The sequence below is a fragment of the Hippichthys cyanospilos genome, chromosome 2, assembly GCF_059441005.1.
Source record: "Hippichthys cyanospilos isolate Australia breed blue-spotted pipefish chromosome 2, RoL_Hcya_1.0, whole genome shotgun sequence".
In the NCBI taxonomy this organism is placed as follows: domain Eukaryota; kingdom Metazoa; phylum Chordata; class Actinopteri; order Syngnathiformes; family Syngnathidae; genus Hippichthys; species Hippichthys cyanospilos.
In genome coordinates, this window is record NC_142370.1 from 20280263 (window position 1) to 20295069 (window position 14807).

At 41.2% G+C, this 14807-nt stretch overlaps 1 protein-coding gene across 4 annotated transcripts in view; it reads right to left on the reverse strand.

Moving 5' to 3' along the window:
* LOC148427782 (signal peptide, CUB and EGF-like domain-containing protein 3) overlaps positions 1-6518 on the reverse strand; it is a 97874-nt gene extending 91356 nt beyond the window's left edge. For all 4 annotated transcript variants that reach the window (XM_088408030.1, XM_088408029.1, XM_088408028.1 and 1 more), the window contains exon 1: positions 6138-6518. In XM_088408030.1, coding sequence (XP_088264156.1) covers positions 6138-6237 — 100 coding nt within the window. In that variant the 5' untranslated portion in view covers positions 6238-6518. The remainder of the gene's footprint in view (positions 1-6137) is intronic.
* Between the last annotated feature and the right edge of the window lie 8289 nt (positions 6519-14807).

Below are 14807 nucleotides of genomic sequence, written 5' to 3' on the forward strand. Positions count from 1 at the left end.
CAGAAAGAATCCAGATAAGGAAAACACTGTCATTGTCATTTCTCAGCAGGTAAACTAAGAGAAACGCTTGGCATTGGATCGATTTATTTGCTTTTTATTCTGGTATATGGCTCAGGGAGATTTTTTTTCCAGAATAAATCCTTCAAGGAAACAAATAATATTAGCAGAATGGCTCAGAATCGCATTGCTTTTTCAATGAGAAGAACTGAGGCCGGAGGAAGGCTTTCGCAGGGTCAGTCAGACGCTGCATATTTCTGAACACGTTGCGCCCATTTAATAACGGGAAAGCCAGCTTTTATCCACATATCGAAGACTTGAGCTGTGGCCAATCAGTTCTCCGGGGAGGACAGAAGGGCGAACCGTGAAAAAGCAAATCTAAAGACTTGAAACAGAAGAAACTCATATTTTCTGTCAAAAGTGTGTCATGTCAGATTTGTTTGTTTTATGTTCAAGGACAAGTTGATGTGGAAACGAAGACAAAATAGAACTTCTGATATGTAATGATATATTGTGTTAACGTTCGTGTTTTGAAAAAGGGGGCTACCCCGCCGCTCCCAGAGGATTTTTTTTTTTTTTTTTTACTTTTGACAAATAATGAGGCTTGTGCTTGGTCACTGGACACATTTTAAAAATATTCTTAAAACATTTTGAGGGCAAAGAATAACTGCATCTTTAATTCAAGCCCACATCGCCTAGCTCAACTTTCAAGCTAGACTTTTGTATTGTTGTATTTTAAAAGGTACACTTCACGCTGACTTAGATGGCGAACATCAGACCCCACCACAGGAGCACCACTGGCTACTACTCAAACAGAACAAATGATCATAGGAGAACCAAAGTCTTTTTCCTGATGCGACCCCGTCCCCTCGCCAATTTTCTTCCAGATTTTCTTTTTTTTCTTTTTTGGGGTGCAGGCTTGTGACATACGATGTCATTAGACAGCAAGTAATGGAATGTGTTTTCAAAGGTAATTATTGTACATGAAAAGATATTTCAGTATCATGTTTATTATGGACAAACAATGTACTTGTTACTGCATAAAAAGGCTATAGAGGTATTCCATTAAGCAGATCATGAGCTACCAGGGAGTGTCGATAGCCCTCCTTAGCCCGTTTTGGAGACCAAGTAGCCCAGGATCTCTGAGTTTCTGGTAGGACGGGTTCCTGGTCTGAGGTTCTTGAGTGTGGTGCATGAGTTTGCAATCACATCCAGTGACAATGGGCGAGGTAGTGTAAGAGTAGGTAAAAAGCTGAATGGTGAAAAAACAGGATGATAAAGAGAAGAAACGTTGCCACAAACTGCACAAGAATGGAGCCAATAAAGCCATTTCTTTATTTACATTCAGCTCTATAAGCTTGCAACTAATACTGCAACTTGCTATACTTTTTCAGAGCTGTGCCGTCCATGGAAAAAGCTACAAGTCACTGGTGGAACGAGCACTTTCGAGCGACGTTGTGACAAGAAGCCTGGTAAAATCGTCCAATGTGGGCTCGCTGCAGTTGGTGTTCAGTCCGTGTCTTCTTGTGAGGCTTTATTTTGTGGAGAACATGCCGCAAAACACAGGAGCGCTTCTGTCGGCAATCAGGTTTGTGTGTCCTCGGGCTGGGCAATTTTGCCCAAAAATAGAATCTGTTTTGTTTCGTTTTGTTTTTTTAAATAAATTTTCGACTTTTAAAGATTTTTTTTTCCCCACTGATACTGATTTTTTACAAGAAAATAAGTTACATGAAACAGGAACTCCAAACCTAATTTTACTTTAATTTTAGCTAGCATTTAACCAACATAATTCTCTGAATTAAAAACCAAAACGTCTGCCTTGCATGAAATACTTCTGCACAAAGCGAAAGCATTTTGCAGCCCCCTACTTAACGCGGTGCCTGTAAATAAGTCTAATAAGACTGTAAATAAAAATCATTATCTATTGCGCCCCAATCTTTTCCACTGTATATAAGTATGTTTGCTTGCTCTTAGCGATGTGCATATACGACCGCTTCCGTGATCGCTCTCCATCGTACCCCAATCTTAACCTCCATGCTTCCTTATGTGAAGGACCCCAGAGTAAGCTGCTTATTAGCGGCAGTTTGCTGATTGACACAGTCATGATACCCTTGCAGTTTGACAGTTTACATATATGTTACTTGCCGAAATAAGTTCGTTGCGTGGCTTTTTTTTTTTCCAATGGGTTTCATTATGGCAGTACATACTCCACTTTTGTCGCCACAAACCTAAACAACTTCCAAAACACTGACGATATAACTCCTGTCATTTAGAAATAAACCGTTCACTTTCTTTAGCCGCCAAGGCATGTTGCGCCCGCCTTCTGTTTAGTGTGAATGTGAATGCGAAAGCCAAGGAAGCTCGTGAGGACTGCTGTTAATATTTGAACACTTCTACTAAAGCAATACATTGTTTAAATGTTTGAGAGAAGTTCTTCCTTCACAGAGGCGCTGTGGTATGAACCTGCCGTTTCGATGTGTATATAAGATGACGTTGTGATGCATCTACATGCAGAGCATGACGGTGGCTTGGCTATTATCAATCCACTGCATACATGACACCATTGCTGGACCGTCAGGGCCAGCAAGACCTCTGCTGGCCTAATATAACCTCACATTATCATAACGACAATAAACTATAATAATTATAATAACTATAATAAGTCAATTTCATTATAAATGTATTTTTACTCAATGTTTACTAAATATGTATTTTATATTGTTTATATATGAAATTATTCTCCATATTCCGTCCTTTTCATGTCATATTATATCCATTTGGTTAGGATCCTTCAAGTGCCGTACTGTAGTTTTATATTGGAGTTCCTAGCCAATTAGAATTCCGCTAACTTGTGTCGTCAGGCTGTATGAAATCTGCCTGCTGCCCTAAGCCCTAGGGCATCCGCTTCAAAAGTTGCGGGGTATTTATTTGAGAGTCTGACATCACTGCGGGCGTTTGTGTGAAAGTCACGGACACTCAGTCAAATTGGCAAAAGTAGTATACAAGTCCTATGATTCTAAACAAAATATCATTCAGATTCAGCCTTTTCATTCCAATTGAGGTGTTTATGTGCTGCATTTTCATTTTAAATGCTTGTCCAATTTCATTCTAATCAGAATACATGACTCGATGTAAACCAAGCTAATGGCTGCAATTACCATCCCAAAGCCTGATTGATCCAAATCCATGCTTAACAGCTGCGCAGAGCTTCTTATCATTAAATTTTGTGCCCGTTCTTCTCTAACCTTTCCTTCGGTCATTCTGGCCAAAAAGTTCGATTTTAACCTCAACAGCTCATAGAACCTGTTTCCAAAATGCATCAGGGTTGTTCTGTTGTTTATATGTTTAATGGTAAATTTTAAAAGCCGATTTTTGTGGGGAGGATGTGGAAACTGTTTTTTCTCTGATGACTCCCCTATGAAGGCTGTAATTTGTTTGCACAAGTGTCTCTAGATAGTGGCATAGTGTACAACTCCAGTGTGTGCCAGATCTTTTTGGGGGTATTGTGCAGTCAAATGTAAGTTTTGACTAGCTTTCCTCTCAATCCTGTGAGCTGCTTTGTCTTTTATTTTCTTGGACTTCCAGTTCTTGCTTTTATTTTTACTGTTCCCGATGACTGCCTGCCATTTCCTAATTACATTCCTCTGGAGATATTGGTGATTTGTGAGTGTCAATTATTTTCAGTTTCAGTGTCTTAGACGAGTGCTTGGAAGAAGCCATGGTGCTAATTTTTGAGCCAAGATCCGATGAGTCTGAGCACCTAAATTCATTGAGTCGCAACAACTTGTTTTTTTTAGATGAGGATTGTGACCAATCCATGACACTGTCAGGTCTCAGTTTTCCAAATGGGGTGGTGGTGCATGCTATAAACTCCGCAGGGTGTCTAATTTTTTTGCAGGGGCATTGGGAAAAAAATCTCACTTTTTCTAAAATACAAGTCTCATCTGTGATTTCTTGGAGATTTTCCCCAACTTTGGCTGTTTTAAATATATATGTATACAAATGTTTCCCTGGGATGCCCAAACTCTCGATCCCCACTGAAAATGTCTGCCAATCAATTTACGTACAGTTTCCTGGCTCTTCATTTACTGATTGATGTCAAATCATTTTGAAAAAAAGATGCACTTTGTGCTCTTCTTGTTGGACGGCTGTACGTTTTATATCTTTCACACCAGTGATCAAAGGCACTTTTGTCTTTTCTCCCTACCCTCAATATGAAAAACTACAAATGGCTGGAATTGTGCTGTGTGTATGCGTAAAGTTTTAGCTTACCCTATGGCCGAGTAGGAAAAGCACCGCTACTTCATTAAATGCAAAGGAAAGGAAGCGAAGACAAAGCAAACAAAGCAAGCGTTGGGTGCAAAAGGAAAGGGGTGAGTGAATGTCGCGGGGTGGGTGGGCCGGTGGGCTCTCTCTCTCTGGCTCTCACTCCCCCCCCCCCCCCCACCCTCCCGTCCAGAGTGGAGGGAGTTCAGCAGCATCTCTAGGTAAGCGGCCCCGTCACTCAGGATCTCATATTGCCAAGTCTGCTCGGTTCCCACAGTGCGACCGGACCTAGACGTGGCGGCCCTGTGTCTTTAGACCCCGAGGACCCGGAGCAGAGGTTACACCAACACAGCCAAGCACAGCAACATGTCAAGCCCACACCAACCGTTGCCTTGGTGCTGCCACATTAGCCAAGCGCTCGAGACCGCGTTGGAGGAAAAGTGATTTGCCATAACGTCGCTGGCTCTCCTCAAGCCTGCGTTCCTCTTTGCCGCCGAGCGGCTGCTCCTCTCTCAGCTCGCCGTCTCGGCACACTTAATCTCTTTGCTTTCCCCGCCATTCTCTTCTTCTTTGTCATCCTCAAGTCCTCCCTCCCTTATTCCACTGTGCCTCTTCCCACCCTCTGAGTAATGACTTATGTCTGAGTGCCGTGATTAGTCTGACATTGATGAAAGACAAAGACGCTTGTCAGACACATCTGCCTTGAATAAGTGTTGAGCTGACAAATTGTGCAGTTCTTCAAAAAGACGGTTTCCAGCTTGTTGACTTGCCAGTGGCGCCGACGTCAAAGCAAAATGTTTATTTTCGGAAGTTGTCACAAAGATAGTCACGTTGCAAAGCCTGCGCGAGAAGTGGCCCAGGGTCCACCGGAGTTCCTGCTCGCTGGAGACCAACAAACAGGTGCACGCCAATCCACGTCAACGCTCATGCGGCCATATTCCCACTTGATAAGGAAAATACTGAGGAAAAAGTAGTTCTAATTGCAAAATGTAAATATTGAGTTTTCCCACAAGTGGGGGGCAGACCACCCAGGGTGCAAAATAGTCCGCCACCTCCCCCCGTTTTTTTTTTTTTTTTGCCTTGTCGACAGCACGAGAGATGTCTTTTTGAGTGTGTGAAACATCACCAACCCACAATCAACACTCACACACAAACCATTATGTGTCTTTCTTTGCATGCAAATACTTCTGGCAGGCACGGCTTGGCGTTTTGTATTGTGGGAACATGAAGTGTCGAGGGGCCAAACAGGACAGGATGACTGGAATACTGTGCCTCACTTGTTCCTGCAAGGTGTCGGGAATGGAGGGGATTGAGGCCGGGGCGCTTGGGTGCTCTGGAGCATTTCTCACAGGACAAGAGAGCAAGAGGGCAGGCGGCGGGGCAGCTCGGCACTGTAGCTGCAGTGTCTGACACTCACAGGCTCCTGCGTATGTGCGTTACAGCCAGGTGTCAAATACTTGTCTGGACTGTGACAAATGCCTCCCGCTAGTCTCGCAGTAAGTACCTGCAGGACGGCCTATGAAACACAACTGTTCACACTGTTCAAGATCAAAGTCAAGCGCTGGAATGACAGCAAACTTCATTTGGGTTGAGTGTCCTCTGGTGACTCAAAGTGACTGCTAAGCAAGTGGAGTCGACTGCCTCAACTCAACATGTGGTGCCGTGCACTGCTATATGAAATGCTTCTCATTGTCTTTCACACACTCCCACTACTTTGTACTTTTTAGTGCGCCGGCTACCTGGGAGAGCAGCTAAACGTCGTCATTAGCATTGTATCAAACATGTGTTGGTTGAAAAGGGCACAGCGCAATTTGGCAACACAAACAAAAAAAAAAATAGCCCACAGCAGATGAGTGGAGGAGGTGAAAACTTACCTTGACTGGGTTTACTTCCTGAAGCGGACTGTTGGACAAAGGCGACCAGACAAAAGCCAACAAATCCAAAGCTAGCTCGTATCAAAGCGTGCACATACATGGCCACTTTTGCCTGCAGTTGAGCACTTTAGCCAAGACCTCCGAGGTGCGGGAGCACGGCGGAGCGTGTGCGCGCCCCGGAATTCTCCTCCTGTTATTCCTCGTGGGTGCGCGCGGACCAGGATCCCCCTTTTATTCTTTTTTTTTTTTTTTTAATTATTATGAATTATACTTGTAACGTATTTAAGCGTGTTTCAAGTTGTCGTCATTGCGGAGTGTCCAACAAGGCGGAGCGCGCAAAGAGGCTTATCTGTTATCATGATTCGAGGCAGACCGATGTCATTGCGAGAGAGAGAGGGAGAGAGAGAGAGAGAGAGAGAGAGAGAGAGAGAGAGAGAGAGAGAGAGAGAGAGAGAGAGAGAGAGAGTCACCGCGCTACGGACTCAGCAAGAAAAGGGGAGGAGAGAGGAGTCCGCGATGCACTCCAGATTCTTCCTCTTCCTCTTTAACACGTAATTTTTGCCTGTTTTCATCTTGCAGGTACTATTACCTGATCTTTGTCGAGTGCGATTCCCTTGATTATTGCACATGCTCACAAAGACGCAGACAGCGCTAGATAGATAGATAGATAGATAGATAGATAGATAGATAGATAGATAGATAGATAGATAGGTAGATAGATAGATAGATAGATAGATAGATAGATAGATAGATAGATAGATAGATAGATAGATAGATAGATAGATAGACAGACAGACAGACAGACAGACAGACAGACAGACAGACAGCATTCCACGATCAACTGAGTGAGGGGTAATTTTGTTTGACCCAAAATATTTCTCTACAAAGAACTGAAAACTATGTAACCTCAAGCTTTACGTTATCTAGGAAGATGCCCACAGGAAGAACCCCAAAAAGTCACACTGCAATTATTTGATCATGTCAAAATGGTTCCAGCTGTTGAAAATCCAGATCACGATGAATTAATTCCTCGGGTGGTATGGTGAACGATCAGTAATTGTTTACAGAAACGGTAATGAAAGCTTTAGGTAATGACCAAAAGCTATTATGTTCTGTGTCATCTGGTTCCAGAACCTTGACAAATATCAGCTCATCGGTTTGCTGTGTGCTGAGGAGATTTAGCTCCACTGTCACATGTCCCTCCTTCTGCCAGATAACAGAGCACCTAAAAGACACATGAAATTAGCAAATTCACAAGCTGAGAAAAGTCAAGATGCTTTTTACTGGCAGACTTGAGTACTTCAGGCCCGCAGACCACTGCAACACTGCACATTCGCCATCTCCCCCAAGAGGATTGAGGCTTGACGAGTTCCATGAATCAAAATCTCTCAATACCGCAAGCCAGAGTGTGAGAGTGCCACATTGCAGGGCCAGTGAGTGACAAAAGATGTTTTCAAGCAGCATTCTGCAGAGCAAAAAATGATCATCCTCCTGACAGTTGCTTCAAGCTTTGTCATTACTGCCAAAATTAATCAGTTGTTGGTGCATTTATGTTTGACTTCATACTGGCAGGCCAGTAATTATCCCCGCTGCTTTCATGCAAATTTCTGTCTTCTGCATCAAACATAATTGGAGCCTCAAAACGAGGTCAAGTGGAGATAATTCTACCTTCATGGCAAGATTCTGAGGAAATAAAAATCCAAAAAGCGTTATTTACAGTCAAAGAGAAAAGAGGCGATCATTTTTCATTATGTCTAATCAGAGTGTTGCTTAGAGTTGCATTCAACTAAAATAATGTCAGCCAGCGCAAGAAACTTTCAAATGAGCTTGGTGTGTTTTGCCACAAACCGGGGGCCTCGTTAAATCAGACATTCAGCACAACAGAGCAATCTTCTGAGAAGTCCCATGTTGCATCCACACAAGAAGATAAACATGTAAATGTGCAGCACAAAGCCAAAGCATTCAGTGTAATTAAAATAACTTTCATCAAGGATATAGTTGCATATCCCATGTCCTTGTCTGCAAATCTCCAGATAACAGTAGGCCTTGTACAACCAAATGAGCTCGGAGAGTCACTTGGGGAGTCTGAGAAAGGCACATTTTGGTTACCGTGCACGCTGAGCTGGAAATCTTGAATGGGATCTGTGCACTTTTGCACAGCAACAATTCATTAATGACAGGGGGCTGTGCACGGGCATCACGCTGAGCACCAAACCAAGTTATTTTTACCTCGACGCACGCACAAGGGAAGACCGAGCGATGTTTAATTTATGAGCCACGTCATAAAACACACACCAGCTAAGGAGGAGTGGGACAGCAGGGAGGCGTCCAGAGACCTAGTGAGGATAAAACAGTGCTTCTCAATTTCATTTTGCCATGCCCCCCTAGGAAAGAGAATCCCCCCCCCCCCCCCCCCCCAACTCGATGCACTGACTATAAAGTATTATCTGTAAAAAATTGTATTAGTATACCTATGCCCGTAAAGAAAAATCAACATAAATCAAATTTCAACAACTGTTAATTTTTTTTTACAGTGTATGGGTTACAGCTTAGTCTAAAACTGAAGAAAAAAAACAGTGGACCTAAGTGCATAAGGCATCATTAAAGTATATCAAATCATTAAAAAAATGTACCCCATAACGTGCATGCAATATCAAACAAGATGCTATGTTTTTAGCATTTGGAATACAAGTTAGTTCAAAATTATTTGCAAGTACATTCAAGTGAGTCTGCCAATCATAAAAGTTTACTCCACATTGGCAGCACCATGCCTTTGCAGAAATAAGCAAAGTTGATGACCGACTGACCGAATATATCTACTGAGTAGATATCGGAGTCAAGATACCCTATGGCAAAATTCAAACTTTACAAAACACAAGAAAAGTACGTGGCAAGCATTCGCTTGAAAGCTTGTTGTTCCAAGCCGTGTTTTCAATCTGACTGACGTATTACGCAAAGACAATACTCCAACAGCTGCTCCGGGAAGATAAACAGAAGATGGATGCATGTCGGGAAGTGCGTGGAAGCGCCCCGCGCTCGACTTCAGCGCTCCACTGAGCTCGCAGCGAGCCCGACGCGCTCTTGCAGATGCTCATAGGCGCAGACGCATATCACAGCTCCACACTTGCTTTCTTGTCACTGCCAAGGCTCGGCGCTTAGAACCTTCTCCACTTTCACCCCGTTCTTCCTAGCAGGGGCAGCATACCAACACTGCCGCAAGACCAGCAGGATCTCTCGGTACTAGCGCCACAGGGGTAAAGTGTATCTTTTGGGAGCTTCACACTATTTATTTTTTTTAACTGCGCGCATCATGGGTCAAGGCTGCGGGCTTGCCCAAGGAATGCTTGCAGACCATGTCCTCGGTCGTTGGCACTTCAGAAGCAGAAGCAGAGTGGCAGAGATATGGCGCACAGACAACCTGTCTGACTTAAAGACATACCTGCTAAACTCTCATTTCGCTGCATCATCGCTCAAAAGGACTCCAGTGGCACAATAATCTTTATGAAAAAAATAGCTCAAGCTCAAGTGAGTTCCTCCCGATCTCTCCGACAGGGGAATTCTTTCTTTCATCCCTCACTGACCTACTTTCATTCCTAATTCTAACATCACTTCATTTGATGAATTTTCTATTTATTGAGCCTATGGACTTGGGATGTTGTCCCTTGAATAGTATGCATTACTTTTACTTCACAAAATGGCAATTTGGATCGCTCTCAGACATTTATCTAGACCCGTTCCTACTTTGAAATGTCTTTTCTCAGGACAATCTGGCATCCTTCCACTATCCACATTCGTGTACTGTACTGTATGTTGATTTAACAGTCGGGGTTCAGAGGTATAGTCTAAGCATACTGAGGTATATTTGGTACTATTATTGACAAAAGATATTATTGACTTTAAATGGCATCCAGATACTTTTGAATTTGGTTGAATATGGACAATACACTCACAAGATGGACATACGCCCATGAATTTCAGTTTGTCAGAGATAAAGACAAGAAGGATAGAATAGTTAGGTGCAGTTTCTAAAGAGCTGTCTTTTTTGCCAAATAGCACCAGTAATTTGACAAACCATTTAGAGCGGTGCCAAAATAACATGAAGTTTTCGAAAAGAAAACACGTAGAAGATTGAGAGTGGCGATAAAACGACGCAGGCAAAATTATCGCTTATCTTGTCTTATCTGTCTTGTCTTTAAAAGTTTACAGTACAGATGAAATGATTTGTATTATTTTTAGGCTTAAGTCAACCTTCCACTGCATGTGTAATGAGCTACATTTAGAAGGGCAAATCCATATTTCCAGTTATGTTGGCGAGCGTATTATAAAGGTAACATATTTTCCGCACTATAAGGCGCATCCGCAATTAATGACATATTTTAAAAGGTTTTCAATCACAATATAGTAATACTTAAAGTAATAACAATAATAATTCAAATAATACCTCTAAACTCTCAATAGCATAATAACTCAGTGTCAATATGACCAACCTTGTTCAACTGTAAGCACACAAAAGAAACAGGTAAAGCTTACTTTATTAGTTCTTTCCCCATCTACGAATCCCAATTTCATCAGCTTTTAAAAAAAAAAAAAAAAAATAAGGGCTTTAGGTGCGCCTTATAGTGCGGAAAATACGTTAATACAACAGTAGTGCTATGCATTACATTTTAAATAGTTATCTTAAAATGTGACAAATTGCTTTGAAATGACAGTAATAAGTAATAAATAACGCAATACCGTTTTGAAGTAACTTGCCCAACACTGGATGTAATTCATTTTTACTTTGTAGAACTGTAGACTCCATCACCGATATATATATATATACGAAGCTTACAATTTATGGAATGAAAAAGAATAACAAAGTTTAAAAAATGGTATCAATTTGGAATCAAGGAGTGCTTGAGTTGACGTCTCCAAATTCCTTGTCTTACCTGGAAATACTTTGTGAGGTCTCTGTTGCGTGTTACTTGGCTTGTGTTTGGTCTTGGCTCCTTTTTATTGTCTATATTATGTTTGGTAGCTTCTTTTCTTGTTGGATTCTTTTTTTTCCCCCTGTGTCTGCTTTTGCACCTTCTCAACCTATTGAATCCTTCCTCCAGAGGTGCCCATGCAGGCCTTAAGATGCCTGCCATCCACGTTTTTGCAGCCCCTTGCATATGCTAAGAATTATTTGACATGGAGAGCAAGGGTGTTTAAAAAAAAAAAAAAACGTTTGATGGTATTGGCAGGCACATATAAAAGTGTGGAAAACAAACCCTAATTTAGCTCATTACCTTAAACTGAATGTTCCTATTTTGTTACTTATACAGACAAAGGGTAATTGCCTGTTTTTTGTGGGGTAAACATGATAAAAATACCATGTTTAATGAGTAAAATAAATAAATAATGTGACCCTTAGGTCTTTCTGTGTTTCTGTCTGCGGCCCTCAAAGGAAAATATTTACTCTTTTTTACCTGTCCTGATGTGCTGTACCTGTCAAATTGTTTCACCCATCTGCAAATTTTTGTTCTTTTGTGTACCTGACCAAACGATATACGGCAGTTCTATCTTTGTTCGTGCAATGCTTTTAGGTTCTTCTCTGTTTTTGTTCTTATATATGTGAAACACATGCTCAACTGGCTCACATAACTGAACGGCCAGCCATAGAAGAATATTCCATTTTTTTTTGCTTTCAAAACAAACAAATAAAAACATCTCAAGTTGCTTTTACAGGGTCATTGTGCATCGGCACTGAGACGTTTTCCCATCAGTTTTGTAGCTTTTGGCTCAACGCTAGTTGAGGGAGAAGAGATAGAGAGCCCGAGTGCGAGAGCGAGAGGCCCTGTACACCTCACAATTCATCTTATCCTATCTGTCAAAAAAAAAAAACAACAACAACTGCATTCCATCATATAATTCACATATAGGTGGAAGGAAACAGTGTGAATCCTCTGAAAATACCTGGATTTCCTATCTCCAGTTTCCAAACATGTTTTAGTTTTCCTAAACTAATACAACACAAGCGATTGCACATGTCATTCTATGTATCCAGTCTTAAAACGTAACTTTATTCTTCGGCTTTCAACTCGCCATTGTTTGAGCGATTGATTGTGTTTACTGTTATTGTTCTGTCTTTTTCACGATTCATTCTTTAAGTACAGCACTTTGTATGCAGCGGTGCTTGTTTTTAGAGTGCCCTATGAATAAAAATGAGTTGGGTTTCCATGTCATTCCTGAACACATCATGTGAACGTCACAGTGCAGGATGGAAAAGGTATGTGAATATTTGAATTTAATTACTGGTTGTGTCTCCCACTAAGCTGTTCCTGCGGTTGCAGATCGGTTCTGCTCAATGGTCAGGAGGAACATAACTGTCTGAGTTCATCACTGGTCTTGCAGATCTGGGATGAAATGCTCTCTCGAGGTCATGCCACAGCATCTCAATTGAGTCGCGGTCAGGATTCAGGATGGGCCAATCCATTTTCTTCTGCAGAAGCCATTCATCGTTGATTTAGTTGTGTGCTTTGGGTCGTTGTCCAGTTGCATCACAAATCTTCCTTTGGGCTTCATTTGACAGACAAATGTCTGATAAACTTGGGATTTTATTTTTTTTTACTTTATGATAGCAATGCATCTGTATAAAAACTGGAATGTGTGTGTTTGTGTGCCTGTTTTTGTTTGTTTATTTTAAGTAAGGGCAGCCTGAACCTACACTTGCCACATAGAAAGGAATCAAGGTTAGCTGACTGCTAAGTTTTGATTAGCTCTCAGGGAAGTCATGACAAATACATAAAAAATAAAGAAATAAACAGATTTCTGTTTTGCGGATGGACCAACAAATACAAACAACAGAATAAGCCTGGCGCAAAGGGTGTGTTTTCCATTGTTGTAATTGTCGGGATAGACATTCCGTCAGGAATGTAAATAATATTTTGGTGTTGTAAATGAGAATTTTTGCACAGCTTTGAAGTGGATTTTTTTTTTCGTTATCTACTTTTCTTTTTCTTCCATTGCACGGCTTTTTTTTTGCCATCATTCAAATTTTTTGTGAAATAATATAATAATAATAATATAATATAAATGCTGGAAAAGAAAATGCTGAGGAGATCCAGGAGATGAGGGAACTCTGGTAGAAATTTTTAAATGATATACTGCAGAATCTACAAGAGGAGACGAGAGCTGAAAGCACGATAAGGCCAGCCCATCAGAATTCTTAAGTATTACCTCAGTAGCCGCGAAAGGTAAGAATAATCTTCTCGCATAATCGTAATACTAATGTGATGATTCTTTCCCACCATTGCTCGACGCCTTTTAGGTGTGACTACTGACCAGTACGTCACAACATGTCCGCTGAGCGCTTCAGCAAAAATTTGCGCTTTCTCGTTAAAAATGTGTTTCTGCGTTTCTGACGGACCGACAGACCACCGATTACAATTTGGTTTGGCTTGAAAACAATGACTTACCGACGATGACGGAAGGGCGGCAGGGCACGGAACGACTGTCGGACCTGCACTAAAATGTAAGATGCCCGCATCTGTTTATATGATTCAACTACAAAAATGTGATCCCTTATCAGCAGTAAGAAAAACAACTAAAGTAAACTAAAGGCACTAAAGACCAGTGGCACAATATATAGAGTAAAACTATAACACAAGAAGAACAGTATGAAATATTCTGCCTTTACAAAGGTAATAAACCTCAGTTGTGGATGACACCTAGTGAGCCTTTAAATAACTTTGCTCATTAAAAGTTGATAGTTTTGCGGTGGTATAAAGCTGGACGGTATCACACTGAGACTAGTCTTTTTTTCAAAATATATAACTGGGATTGTAAAAATGAATGTAATACAATCACTGCTTCAACATTTCAATCATTAAAAAGTATAATTAATAGTTGGAAGTATATTTAAAAGTGTGAGAATACGAGTAACCGCTCATGCTGCATGCTATCACTGGAAAGCTGCAGGATATTAAATTGCATCTCGTGCGAGTGGAAACAATGTAATTTTCTTTGCTACGATAAATGCCAAGTTTCATTACCCTTCATCATTTTGAATACCAAGGCCCTGCTGTCATAATAGTCGACTGTGTGTTTGCTCCTTACACAAAGCCATTAGGCTATCATAAATAAACTTTATTTCTGTGGCAGAGAGAGCAAAAAATGATGAAGCATTTCCTACAAGTCATCAGGGCCTCATTATCTTTTATTCCCCATAAAAATAATAAAAAAAAAAAAAATGGCAAGGAATGGTGGCTTTTTGTTGGATTATGAAAAGGCAAAAAATTAAAAACATTTTTATTTCTCGTGGAACACAGCAACTGTACTCTTTGGCAAGTTCCCCAAAAACATCCAAGTACAATGTCTTTGGATTCCCACAATGCATTTGAGGAAGCAAAGGAAACAATCCTCTGTGAACTACAAAAGTTTTAACTGCGGGACAGCACATTTCAAAAGTCATATTTATTGTTTGAAGCCTTTTGCCAAAGGTGTAACTGTAATGAACATTCAGTTATTGTTATTATTAGGCAAAAGTCCCACACTGTAGCTTTGAGTCAACCGCACTGAGCCGGGCATGTTTGAACCTCGGCGATGGCTTTGTGCCACTTTGTCTGCGCTAATCCTCTTTGATGGCCTTGCCAGTGAAGAAAAGGATGAAGCTTTTCACCAGACGCTATGTGAAGAGGTTTGTCTGTG